Below are 13,798 nucleotides of genomic sequence, written 5' to 3' on the forward strand. Positions count from 1 at the left end.
CTACTTGTAGCTTCTCCTGTTGCTAACACCTCTTTAGAGATTAATTAGGAGAGCTTTTTTCCAACATTATACATAAATCTCTTTGCCTTGTAATTTAAGATAATTGCAACATCCTGGCTCCAGTTGAAGACAGTGAGCAATTTATTCTCCTCCTTCCTTATACTGGGACTGGTTGGATCTTCCCCATGCCATAAATCTTCCATTGTGCCTTGTCTTGCACTCTGTTGGCCTCCTGATTATTTATAGAGTATATCTATAATTTTGGGATTGGCACGAGAGCTCCTGCTGCAGCTCTCTATTCTTCCCATGTTTCCCTGATTATCTTTTCCTTTCTTGGTGGAAGTCATATTCCCACCTGCATCAGAATGCTCATGTGAGTGCTATTTAAAAGGAAGTGAGTTTTATTTCAGCTTGCACATATAACAAAATTGCTTTACAAAACTAAGAGGAGGTACCCTAAACTTGACATAGGATTGTGGCTGTGGTTTTTGCTTTCATGAATTCCAGAACTGAATCAAGGTAGCTGGTTTGAAATTGAGTGTGAGATGTAAAAAATCATTAGACGTTTAATGGTGTATCCTAATCCTAATAGTGTAATCCTAAATAGAGTTACCCCTGCCTTAAGCCTATTGACTTAGGTGGTTTTAAACTGGAATAAATCTGGCACATATACTTTACTAGAGAGTGATTTGTTTAGGGCTGCAGAGAGCTTGAAACTTACTAGAAGTTTGTATTGCCTTGATTAGTGCAGAACTGGAGGCAGAAAAGAAATCACTGAATTTAACCTGCCTGGTCAGTTTCAGTTTTTGCCAGTTTTAATCCTTTTTGTTGTCCTTCAGAAGGGCATGGTTGCTATTACTGCTCTGTAATCTGAACAAGGTAAATCTAGGAATAAAAATAGTGTGAGCAAAATGTAAAAGCTTCCCTGCTGTCTTCTTCCACCCTATATCCTTTTATATTTTGAAGTCTTACATGGACTTTGTTTGTTCAGCTTCTCCTTAACTGTAGACCTTAACTATTTTGACCTTTATAATCACCCTCTGAACAATTTATCTTCAATAGAGTGGTGGCTCCAGGAGTCCTTGTGGATGGTAGGTTCAGTGTCCTGCAGTAACTTTTGGTCAGTTCTGCATTCTGATTGTTTTTATTGGAGAAAAAGGAACATGTGCCACTGGGCCTCCTTAGCAACTGAAAAAATCTTGAATGACAGAATTTTCTCTTTATCAAATGATGTGAAAAATAAAATAAAACATTGCAAAGTGGACCAGTGCCTTAACATGCTGCACTGTATATGCACCATTATTTCTACATCAAAAGAAATAGTATTAGTAATGACAACATAGCTAATTCAGCATATGCTAATGGTGCAAGAGAGATTTTGAAGTAAGGAAAGATAAATGAAGAATCCGTAGGAAAAATACGTTGGACATGATCAGTGTTCCCTCTCAGCTGAGTAAGTGTGAGCTAGCTCACAGTTTGTTAGCCTCTGGCTCACACATTTTTGTCTTAGCTCAGGAAGGATGGCTCCAGAGCAAACTAATTTATGCAGTAGCCAAATCACTCACTCACAACTTTAATGCCAGTAGCTCACAAAGTAGAATTTTTGCTCACTAGACTCCACAGCTTAGAGGGAGCATTGGACAGAATCCATTCACACCACAGGCATAGTACTTGTGTGTGGGCAAAGCTGAGAATGCTCAGTGGAGCTCATTTCTGCTTCCTATCCCCATTGTGCTCACACAGATAAGAATATAGGATGCTTGGAAGAATGAACTGTGTGCACCTCTCATGTTTAGCCCTTTCTCTCTGCCCAACTTTCTTGTGCTCAAAGCCCAAGTAACTTGGGCGCAGAATAAAAGAATATTCTAAAGGTCTGATACATGAAAAAACGTAGCATGTCTGTAGCATTTCTTCTGCAGTGTTAAAAAGGCCTTTCATTTTACATACGTGCATTTTGTGTTTGGGCTAAGGTTATGGGACCCCTGCTGGGGGTGGAGGATCCCCTTCCCCCAGCAAACACTCCCCACTGTCATTCGGGTGTGTGTGTTAGTGTAGTGTGCCTGCCCACGCCAGTGGTATTGGGGTTGCTAGAAGTATCCAGCGAAGTAATAGTCCAAACAGTCTTGTGTAAAACTATTTATATATTTATTTACACAAGCATTTATATCATTATACGCACCGACAGAGTGCTTCGCAATACACAGGTTCATCAGAAGGAAGATAACTGTACAATGCATGAACACGTATATATACATATTAGCCAATCAGATAAAGACTGCTTAGTCACTCTGACTTGGTTGCACAGTACAAGACAGAACAGGACAGAACCAGTTCATTCCTGTTGAGATGACTTCCTAGAACTGTCAAATAGATCAAACTCATTACCAGCTAAGGTCTTATTGCAGCAAGTGAATGCGGACAGGGGGAAGGTGCCAAAATAGGGGAGATATCAGCATTGTGTCTGGGGAATGCCAAAGATGCTCTGGCATTTGGGCAAAATTCTATGGTTTCATGGGGGAACACAAGAAGCAACATCAGTGTGCCATCAGCGAGAGCCTTCACCACCCAGTAAGGCCCTTGATGGTTGACCTGGCAACTGTAGTTTGAGCATATATGCAAAGTGTTTGTGAAAAACTCTAGGGTATTGCAACTAAAGATTGGAATAGGAAGAAATAAAACATACTTAACTCTGCCTTTACTATTTTTCCTTTCCAAGGCACCCTAATTGGCAACTTAGTATGATTTGCATGCATTCTCTAATTGGTAATGCAATCAGGTTCAATTTGCCAAAGGCTGCTTTCAACAATTAATTGGCGAAAGGTTGCCTTCAACAATTAGAAGAAAGCGCTTTCCTTGTAGCTTTGATTAGAATGCTTTAAATCAATTGAGAGGTGAACTTAGAATAATTGGGAGTCTTGTAAATAATTAAAATGGCAGCCACAGTAGGTTGCTTTATACCAGGAGCCTTCAGCTTTTTTTTGGGCTGTGACCCACCTTTCGACATAAGATCCACTTCTAATCTTTTGTTACTACATGATGCTTGGGCTAACGTATAAGATGCTGGTGCTAGGACAGTGCTAGACATCTTGCTCTCCCAAGCAACTTTATTTTCTGTTGCCCATTTCACACTAAATTGTTACTGGTGAATCATGATGGAATAATGCTTGATTCCAAATATGGAGGACTAATGTAATTTTTGCAGCCTGATATCTACAAAATCATATACACCTGCACACTCCAGGGTTACTGCATTTTCATTTCAAAACACTTCATATATTCTCTTCTGTGTTTGCTAAACCATGTTTTTCTTAACCTTGTGTCTATTTTATGACATTTTGCATTTGAGTTTCCATAGTAATCAACCTAGAATGAAGTAAGACATTTGTAATTGCTTGTGCTGATGCATAACCATGTGGTATTTCAATATTAATTATCTCAGTTTTCTATGAGGCCAGTTTCCAAAATTCAAAAACCATGTCAAAGCTAATTCCATGGGTGACAATTTCTGAAAGAGAATCAAATACTAAAATTCCTATCTTTCTAAAGAAAAATACAGAAAAGCTCCACATTCGTCCAAAACCAAATATATGTAATAAAAGGTATACATTTTTATTATATCAAATACTAAAATTCTTATCTTTCTAAAGAAAAATACAGAAAATCTCCAAAGTGTCACATTCGTGCAAAACCAAAGATATGTAATAAAAGGTATACATTTTTATTACACAATTCTTGTTTTGGGAATTTTTCTGATAACCATCACAGCTAGGCAGCACTGATGGACCTATCCACCATGAATCTGTTTATGCCCATGGCTATCACTACATCCTCTGACAGCAAATTCCAGATTTTAGTTCTTTCTGTCCACTCCACATGCACAATGTTATAAACCTTTGGCGTGTTCCCTTTACTCATCTCTTTACTAAACTGAAAATTCCCAGACTCCTCAACTTTTCTTCATAGGAAAGGTGCTTCAACCCCTTAATCATCTTGGGTGCCCTGTTCTGTGCTTTTTCCAGCCCTGCAATGTCCTTTTTAAGACATGATGACCAGAACTGCTGACAGTATTCCAAATGAGGCCACACCATAGATGTATTATAATATCGACTGCTTTATCTTTAATTCCTTCCTAATTATCCCCAGCATAGAATTTGCCTTTTTTACTCCTGTGGCACACTGGGTTGACATTTTCTTTGAGCTATCCACTATGACCTCATGGTCACTTCCCTCTCAGTCCCAGCAGATTCAAACCCCATTAGAGTATACTCAAAGTTGGGATATTTTTGTTCCAATATATATCACTTTACACTTATGTACATTGGACTTCATTTGCCATATTGTTGCCCACTCATGCAATTTATGGAAAGCCTCCTGGAGCTCTTCACAGTTGGCTTTGGTCAATCCTAAATAATTCTGTGTCATCTGCTGTCTTGGCCACTACACTGCTCCCCTCCAATTCCAGATAATCTGTGAACAAATTAAGTAGCACCAGCCCCAATACTGATGCTTCTGGACCCCAGTGCTTACTTTTTATTCATTTACACAATTTAAATTTCTGCCCTTGGCAGCTGCCTAAGGCAGCTAACGATTTAACACATAAATGATAAAAACCACATTTTAAAAGCATTAAAATCAGCCCTACATCATTAAAACAATTAAAACAGAATTAAATACTTAGAAAACAAAAAGAGTAATTAAAAGATTGGTTAGGAAGGAGGGATCACTGAGTGTGTGCCAAATATATATATTAAAAAATCACCCTCTGGCAGAAGATAGCAATATGAGAGGGACAGACAATTTTCCCTGGGGAGATAATAAGAACATAAGAAGAGCCCTGCTGGATCACACCAGTGGTCCATCTAGTCCAGCATCCTGTCTCACACAGTGGCCAACCGGTTCCTCTGGACAGCCAACAACAGGGCATAGAGGCCTTCCCCTGATGTTGCCTCCTGGCTCTGGGATTCAGAGGACTAGTGTCTCTGAATGTGGAAGTTTTCCTCAGTCACTATGGCTAGTAGCCATTAATAGACTTGTCCTCCATGAATCTATCTAATCCCCTTTTAAAGCTGTTTATTCCTGTGGCCATTGTGCTGAACTGACCTCCAAAAGCAGGATGCTTAGTACATCATATTCAGAGAGCTGGGAGATTAGGAGTTAATGCCTCACTGTAAAGCACAGTTTGATTGACAGGCTGCTGCCTACGTGCACCCTCTTCTCTCTGATTGGTCAGCACCAGCTGAGGAGAGTTTTAAAAAGTCTTGTCAGTCTTGTCAGAGAGAGTCAGTTGTCATTTTTACTTCGGCTTGGCAGTTGCCCATCAGGAAGAGTGTGTGTGTGTCAGTCTGAGGGAAACAGACAAGTTCATTTGAAAAGTGAAGGGACACAACTCCTTGCCCTTACTGTATACCAACACATTTGAGGAAAAGTTAAAAAATCAGAACTTAAAGTCTAAGTGTCAGCCCTAGCTGAATTCTGATTATTCACTGTCTCCAGAATTGGTGTTTAGGTTTGACAGAAGAGTCTGGACAGTAGGTTAAAAACTGCCAGTCTAGCCAAACAGAAAAGAATTATCGCTCCTAAAAAGAGGAGGATATTTCTTACCCAGTTATTCAGAGGGTTCAACTCAGAAGGGACCCCTGGTTTGTGTGAAAAGGGAAACAGTCTTAGACTCGTAAAGAGTAAAAAAGGGTAAGTTATAATCCCACAAGGGAAGTATTCAAATACAGGAAGAAAGTACTAACTTCCAGGAAACTAAGATAGTTTTATGAAACTTTAATAAGACATATGGTTGCTGAAAGAAATCTCCAAGACAAACAAACCTCTCACAGTCAAGAACTGAGCCCCTGTTTCCTGTTCAAAATATTCTGATTTGTAGATGGTACGTGTCAATTTCACACAAGCTGCTGCACGGCCGCATTTTGCCCCGCACCTTCGTGCGATTTTCCCCGCGTCTACTCAATCTTGTTTTTTGAGGATTGAGTAGACGTGGGAGAAATCGCACGAAGCTGCGGGGGGAAATGCGACCACGCAGCAGCTTGTGTGAAATTGACACATACCATCGGGGCAAAAGGGAGGAGTGAGCACGGAGCAGCGATTGTGGGAAATCACCCTAAATCTCTGGTGTGGGCAAAAAGCCAAATTACTTCTCTATCACATGGTGGGACATGCCAAAATGTATAATTCTATAATTCAAATATGCTACTAAGAGGCTGCTCAGTCAGAGAAGGGAACAGTATTTTGGTAGTAAAATCTGCCTCATAGAGAAGAAGAAGGGGTCTGTCATACCCATCATGACATCCTCTGGCAGTGAATTCCACATTTTAATCGCCCTCTGTGTAAAGTAGTATTTCCTTTTATCCGCCCTAAACCTACTGCCCATCAGTTTCATTGGATACCCTCAAATTTTAGTATTTTGGGAAAGGGAGAGTCTCTCCATCCCATACATAATTTTATAAACCTCTATCTTGTCGTCCCCCCCCCCCAGTCCTCTTGTTTCTAAACTGAGAAATCACAGATTCTTCAGCCTTTTCTCATAGGGAAGGTGCTTCAACCTCCTAATTATCTTGTTTGCCCTCCTCTGCACTTTTTCCAGCTCTGCAATGTCTTTTTTGTGATACGGGGACCAGAACCATACACAGTATTCCAAATGAGGCCGCACCATAGATCTATACAGGAGTTTTACAATATCGGCCGTTTTATTCTCAATCCCTTTCTTAACAATCTTTAACATAGAGTTTTTCTTTTTCACCATTGCAGCACACTGGGTTGACACTTTCATTGAGCTATCCACCACAGCCCTAAGTTCTTTTTTCCTCTCAGTCTCAACAAGTTCAGACCCCATTAGGTTATCCTCGAAGTTGGGATTTTTTGTCCCAGTGTGCATCACCTTACACTTACCAACACTGAACTTAATTTGCCACATTGTCGCTCACTCCCCCAGTTTGTGGAGGTCCTCTTGGAGCTCTTCACAGTCAGCTTCAGTTTTCATAATCCTGAATAATTTGGTGTCATCTGTGATCTTGGCCACTACAATACTCACCCCCAGTTCCAGATCTCTGATGAATAAATTAAATAGTACCGCCCCAATACCGATCCTTGTGGGACCCCAATGCTTACTTCCCTCCATTGTGAGGACTGTCCATTGATTCCTGCTCTTTGCTGCCTGTCATATAACCAGTTTTTAATCCATAAGAGAACCTGTCCTGTCATCCCATGACTGTTAATTTTACTTAGGAGCCTTTGGTGAGGTATCATGTCAAAAACCTTTTGAAAGTCCAGTGATATATATGCCCTGACCTGGATAGCCCAGGCAAGCCTAATCTCATCAGATCTTGGAAGCTAAGCAGGGTCAACTCTGGCAAGTACTGGGATGGGAGACCTCCTTGAAATACCAGAGGCAGGAGGGCACTGCACAAGCCAGCAGAGTTGCTGTCCTGCCCAGCGGTACTATAGCCCAGGACCCCAATAGATCTACTGGCCTGTAAAGAAAGAAAAGCCCTTTCCTTCCTGCCAGACCATACTGTGCCAGCTTCCTTTCCTCCTGAGCTCTGCCACTGCAGTCTGGGAGGAATACAAGCCAGCTGGCTTGGGCAGGGGAAGAAAAGCCCTTCCTTTCCTGCCCAAACGTGCAGCTTTCCTGTTGACCCAGTCACTGCTACTACAGCTCTGGACAAGAGCAAGCTGGCTAGCAAGTGTGACAAAACCTCCCAAGAACCCCTCCTATAGGGTTGCCATGTGACCACTGGGGGCAGGAAGTGGGCCTTGCCCATTGGCACTCCAGTGGCTAGCAGAAGAAAATAAAAATGTAAATGCAGTTGGCAATGGTGTGATGTCACTTACAGGAAAAACCCAGAAGGGATGTGCTTCTCTAGGAAACACTGGAAACTCTGTGGTAAAATGATAAGCATTTTTGGCCATTCTTAGAAAAGACTGACATCACTTCTGGGGAAAACCCAGAAGTGATGTCACACCATTGCTGACAGCCACTCCCCCATATTCTTATCCCACCCAGTCTCCTGCTGGTTGCAACCTACGTTTATTGTCTGTACCTTTTTAATTTTATGTTAAATACTTAGAAGTGTATGTAGTATTCTTTATTTTTATTCTATCTATTTAATTTATAGTTGTCCCAGAAAGGTTGTAGCTGGTTTACTAGCCCAAGCTGGTGAAAGGCACCCCTGGCCAGCACTGTCACTTTTTTATCCAACAAGAAGCCTGGCTCCAGGAGCACCCCAAGCTACGAGCCTGCTTCTTTAGGGGAAGGGCAGCCCCATCTAGAATAGAAGGTATCCCATTTCCTTGATTAAATCCTTGCCCCACCAGTAGAACTTCTGTTTGGTTGGGATTGGGTTCCAGTTTGTTACACCTTCCACCGTTCCCACGTTACACCATTCCAACCCTGCCTCCAGGCACCTGTTCACAGTTTCCATAGCCTCCCTGAGATTTGCTGGAAGTGTGAGAGAGAGCTGAGTATCATCTGCATATTGTTGTAAAAACTGAGCCCAAATCTCTGGATGACCTCTCCCAGCAGAGAGAGATTGAACAGCCTGGGCGACGATGGAACTTGCAGAACCCCGTAGGCCAGAGGCCAAGAACCACAAAAGCAGTCCTCCAGCACCACAATCTGAAACCTACCTCTAAGGCAGTACCAAAACCACTTCAAGACAGTGCACCTCCGTCAGAGCCCTGAAAGCAGTCCAGAAGGATACCATGATGAATGGTATCAAAAGCCACTGAGAGGTTTTGGAATATGCAAGGTCTATAGTGCAGCCTTATGAAGAAGATCTGAAGATCATCCTACGGAAGACAGCTGAAGGACTAGTAGTTAGCATAGCTAGATTAGGGACTGCCCACAATTTCAAATTATGTCCTTGCTATCTCCTGATTGGCTCTTCTGGAGACTTCCTGCTCCTGAAGAGCTTCCTTCTTGTTATTTTTTCTCTCACAGCAGTTAGGCTAGAAAGTTAAGGCTCTCTTCTATGTTCTATAACAATTTGTTCTTCTTTAAATAAACCTCCTTATTTTTCTCTAAACAGTCAGTGCTCCACTTCCTTTGCATGTTTAAACTCTGCCAACAAGAGATCCAAGAGAATGAGTAGGGTTGCACTCCCCCATCCTTCTCCCAGTGCAATGTCATCCACTAGGATGACCCAAAGCCATTTCAGTCCCATAGCCATGATCCTATTTGGAATATATCCAAACAATCTGCTTCATTCAGGAACCCCTTAAATTGTCCAGGCACCGCTTATGCAATCACCTTGCTCAAGAGTGGTGCATTTAAGACTGGATGGTAGTTATTCAATTCTCCAGGGTCCAGAATAGGTTTCTTTAGGAGTGGGCACACCAAGGCCTGCTTCAAGGCAAGGATGACCACCCCCTCTATTAGCGAGGCATTTAATGTTTCCTGGATCCATTCTGCCAGCATCCCTAGGCAGATTTAAGCGGCTAGGAGGAGCAAGTGTTATACAAGCAAGTGGTAGGTCTCAAATACCCAAGAATCCTGTTCACATCCTCAGACTCAACAAGCTGAAAGGTATCCCACACAACTGGACCAATCGGTACCCTGCGACCATCCAATGTGCATTGAAAAAATATTGTTTTAATTCCGTATCATAATTTAAAAATCTACTAAATTACAAATCATGTGTTTTGTACCATCAGTGTAATATTATTGTTCTAAAAGTATTCAGAAGTTTGTTTTGAAATGTCTATTTCCCCCCAAAAAAATACATCTTTATCTTGATATTAGCAGCTTGTGGAGCATATGAAAAGTCATCAAAGTTTGCCTTCAATTCAATGACTTAGCCTCAAATGTTTCTTTGGAGAACCAACAGGTTTATCAATTTGCCTCATGGAAATATGAACAGTGTTCTGGTTATACTCAAGGGCTATTGCATATTATTGCATATTATTAGAAATATTTTGGCCAAATCACAGAATAGAAGGCTTCAGGCGAGATTTATCCCTTTCTGTTGTGCAAACTAGTCCAACTTTGATTTAGATTGTATTTCTGTTGCAATATATGATGGATTTACTTATGTCTATGGCATTCAGAAGATTAGTAGCCCTACAGTTACACTGAAATAAATCTCTTGATGATTGAGAGATGTACCCCACCTCCCTTAATTGCATTAATGCATATTATTTTTCTTTGAACAGTTTTACCTAGTAAATGAATATGAGTAATGACCATGAATAACTAGTAAAGTATTTTTGATGTCTGTAATCATCATGACAACACTGACCATTTATATAGCACTTTTAGACACTTCAAAGCTCTTCACATATATTACCTTAGTAATTTTTACATTGCCCCTAGGGTAGATGAGTATTCTTATCCCTGTATTGCAAGATGAAGGACTGACTGAAAATTACTTGTCTAAGATCACCCAGTGAATTCATGGCTGAGGTGAGAATTGAACTGGAAATTTACTGGCTCATATCCTCTACCCTTATTTTATATATATACATACATATATTTATTAATTTATTTATTTAAAATATTTATTAGCTGCCTTTCACCCTTGCAGAACTCAAGGCAGCTTACAATATAAATAAATCATTACTTTAAAAAAATATAAAACCCATAAAAGCCACAGTTTAAAAACTCCAAATAGGACTGCCAATAACACAAGCTAAATCAATCAAAATGCAGTCCTGAGTAAAACTGTCATCAACTGCCTCTTGAAGGTCAACAATGAAGGGGCCAGGTTCACCTCCCTGGGGAGATTGTTCCATAATTGGGGGGCTGCCATGGAAAAGGTCCCTTAGCCCGTGTGCCTTACCTGTTAGTCTCACCAGTATAATTAACACAAAAAATATATTAACATGTGTGAGAATTGAGATTACCAAACTGAATTATCCTTCCTGTGAACATGGTGGAGCATTTTGTAACATTCTCAATTAAATGTCCATTGGTTAAAACTTCCCAAGGGAGCGCATGCTGGATTGAAACATATCCTTGTTTGTCTTGATCCTTGCAATGACCCTTGCCCAAAGTTAGGGATTCTTTTAATGTTCTGTTAATTCATAGTAATTTTTCTAATGGCTGGGTATGATGAAAATACATGGATGGATTCAGCCTTCTCCAGCCACTATGGATATTTTTGAATTAATTGCAGTAACTGCAGTTTATGGTAGACTTTTAATTATTTGGTGAGAATTCTGCAGCATGTATTTAAAATCTTATGCCAAAATTTCCATTCCATCTGTCTTAACTTCAAGGCTAGATTGCTGTAATGGGACTCTCTAAGGGACTGCCTTGGAGGGCTATTCAAACTGCATTAATAACCCAACACTTGACATTTTGATACAGATGCCCTGCTGAAGTGTATGGCACTGGCATTCAGGCACAAGAGAATGTCATTCTCTGCCAAAAGAGGCACATGACTACATGCATCCTCTGAAATGATTCACTTCTGTGTTCTGGTTAAAACGGTACAACATACGTACCACATACATAGTTTTAATTGTTTTATTTTGTAAGCTGCCTTAAATACCACGGTATGCTGAAAACAGGGCATAACCCTGTGATGGTGCCCCTCAGTGCTGAACAACTTGCTCACTTTCCCCCTAAGCAACTGGACCTCATATTCCTTAAAGGCTCTCTCTTCCTATGTTCTGTTACAACCGGTTGGAACTATGAGGGTTGCCAAACCCCCTGGTTTGGCAGGGGTCCCCTGCTTTTGGGGGGCTTCTACCCGCCAGCAGCCAGCTGGCTGCCAGGGGAAGCCCCGCCCCCAAGCCCCAACACCCGCTGCCACCCCTCTCCCTTCTCTCTTGAGAGAGAGGAGGGAGAAGTATGGCTGTAGGCCAACCGATCAGGCGTGTGGAAACGCCAGCTCCCTGCAATTAAAGGGGCAGCTTTAACTGCAGGGAGCTGGCACCCCTGGCGAGTGGGCGGGGGGACATCCCCAACGTGATATCATCACGTCGGGATGCCCCACCCCCTCCAGAAATGCCACCCAAAGTCCCCTGTTGGGGGTGAAGATAGGACTTGGCAACCCTATGGTACTAGCACAGTGTACTGTCTATGTTCCTCTTCCCAAAAAAGGAGACCAGCAGGGCATTTGTTGTTGTTTAACAAGAAGGAAACTGTATTTCCCCAGAGAGAGATGTTTGTGTGAGTATTAATCAGTAGTACACCTTATTATGCCCTGACCTGAATAGCCCAATCTTGTCAGGTCTCAGAAGTTAAGCAGAGTTCACCCTGGTGAGTATTTAGATGGGAGACCACAAGGGAAATTCAAGATTGCTACACAGAAGCAGGCAATGGCAGACCATCTCTGAATGCCTCATGCCATGAAAACCCTATCTATCGATCTACCGATCGATCAATCTACCGACCTATCTAGAGAGATTTAAAGCCTTACTACAGTGCCTTCACTGGCCAAAATTATGCCACTGTATAAAGTGTGGAAGGACTTGCATAGTGGTTTATGTGTTTCATATCTGTTCTTTTCATGCTATTTTGATTGAAAGAATCATTATAGCAGTATTTTTAACATAACCATTTATCTCTTCCAGGTATTTTCTTACACTGCTGACATGGAGATTCGCACAGATGATTTATGCTTGGATGTCTCTAGGCTCAATGGCCCTGTGATTATGTTAAAGTGCCACCACATGAGAGGAAATCAACTTTGGGAGTATGATGCCGAGGTATTTATTCAAAATAAACAGGAAGCTAAATTTACTTTTATTAATCGTATACAAAAATCCCTTGTCTGAAGCTTTCAGGTTCACACTGTTGACCCAAAATCATCCTTTAAGCTAAAGTTTAGTAAGAAGACCTCTGTCCACGCTTGTACCTATAATTTTCTACAGTCCTGTGATCTTTTGACTCTACCTTAATGTCATCCTGGAAAGTTAATCTTCCCAAACACTTGCTCTCACTTAGTTTAACTAAGCATCGTGTACTTTACTAATGTAGTAAGTAAGTCATATATTTTTTAAACTCTTGTATTCCATTGTTGTGATATCCTTGCTGTCTGTTTAGTAGCTAGAATGGAGACTAGTGCATCTTCTTGCAGTATTAGTGGGTCATTAAGTGTTCGAAGAGCCATGATCTGTATAGCTTTCTAGGAACTACTGAATGTTGCTTTAGGTTTACAAAACCATAAACTTTTTTGTTTATTTAATTCAATTTTTATACCACCCATTCCCTAAGGCAGGGCTCAGGGGAGTATACAAGGACACAATAAAACCAAAATATCATACAAGTTAAAAACATTAAAAGTTACATTGACTTGAGTCCCTTATATTCAGCTGCTGTCTCTAAAACTGACCAAGAGCAACTTCTTAATACAATCTTTCATGTATTCACGTAACAAGACTGTGAACAGAGACATGATCCTTAGCTATTAGTAAATAGCCAAGTACAACAAAGCCCAAAGAAATGAAGAAGATAGAGACATATATTCATGTTCACACTGAAAATATCTTCTTCCCATCAGCCAGTAGTATATGTCCTTCATTATTTCAAGGATGCATTTCTGCTCAGCACTGTAAAATACAGTGATTAGATAAATGATTGTGATTCTAGAAATACTACAGCAGCAGAATATTTGCATAGTGAATTTAACTCTCAGGTACACAAGAAAGTCTCTAAAATCTTGTGGTAAGAAGATATGTGAGATACATACAGATCATAAGAACATAAGAGAAGCCAATGTTGGATCAGGCCAATGGCCCATCTAGCCCAACACTCTGTCACACAGTGGCCAAAAATACCAGGTGCCATCAGGAAGTCCAGCAGTGGGGCCAGGACACTAGAAGCCCTCCCACTATCCCCCCCCAA

At 41.0% G+C, this 13,798-nt stretch overlaps 1 protein-coding gene across 1 annotated transcript in view; it reads left to right on the top strand.

The window, feature by feature from the left end:
• LOC107118845 (polypeptide N-acetylgalactosaminyltransferase 13) overlaps positions 1-13,798 on the top strand; it is a 233,140-nt gene that overhangs the window by 188,729 nt on the left and 30,613 nt on the right. The window contains exon 9 of the mRNA XM_015421224.1: positions 12,526-12,660. Within this exon, the coding sequence (XP_015276710.1) occupies positions 12,526-12,660 (135 nt within the window). The remainder of the gene's footprint in view (positions 1-12,525; positions 12,661-13,798) is intronic.

Source organism: Gekko japonicus, unplaced genomic scaffold (genome assembly GCF_001447785.1).
Source record: "Gekko japonicus isolate JY-2015 unplaced genomic scaffold, Gekko_japonicus_V1.1 scaffold331, whole genome shotgun sequence".
Classification (NCBI taxonomy): Eukaryota; Metazoa; Chordata; class Lepidosauria; order Squamata; family Gekkonidae; genus Gekko; species Gekko japonicus.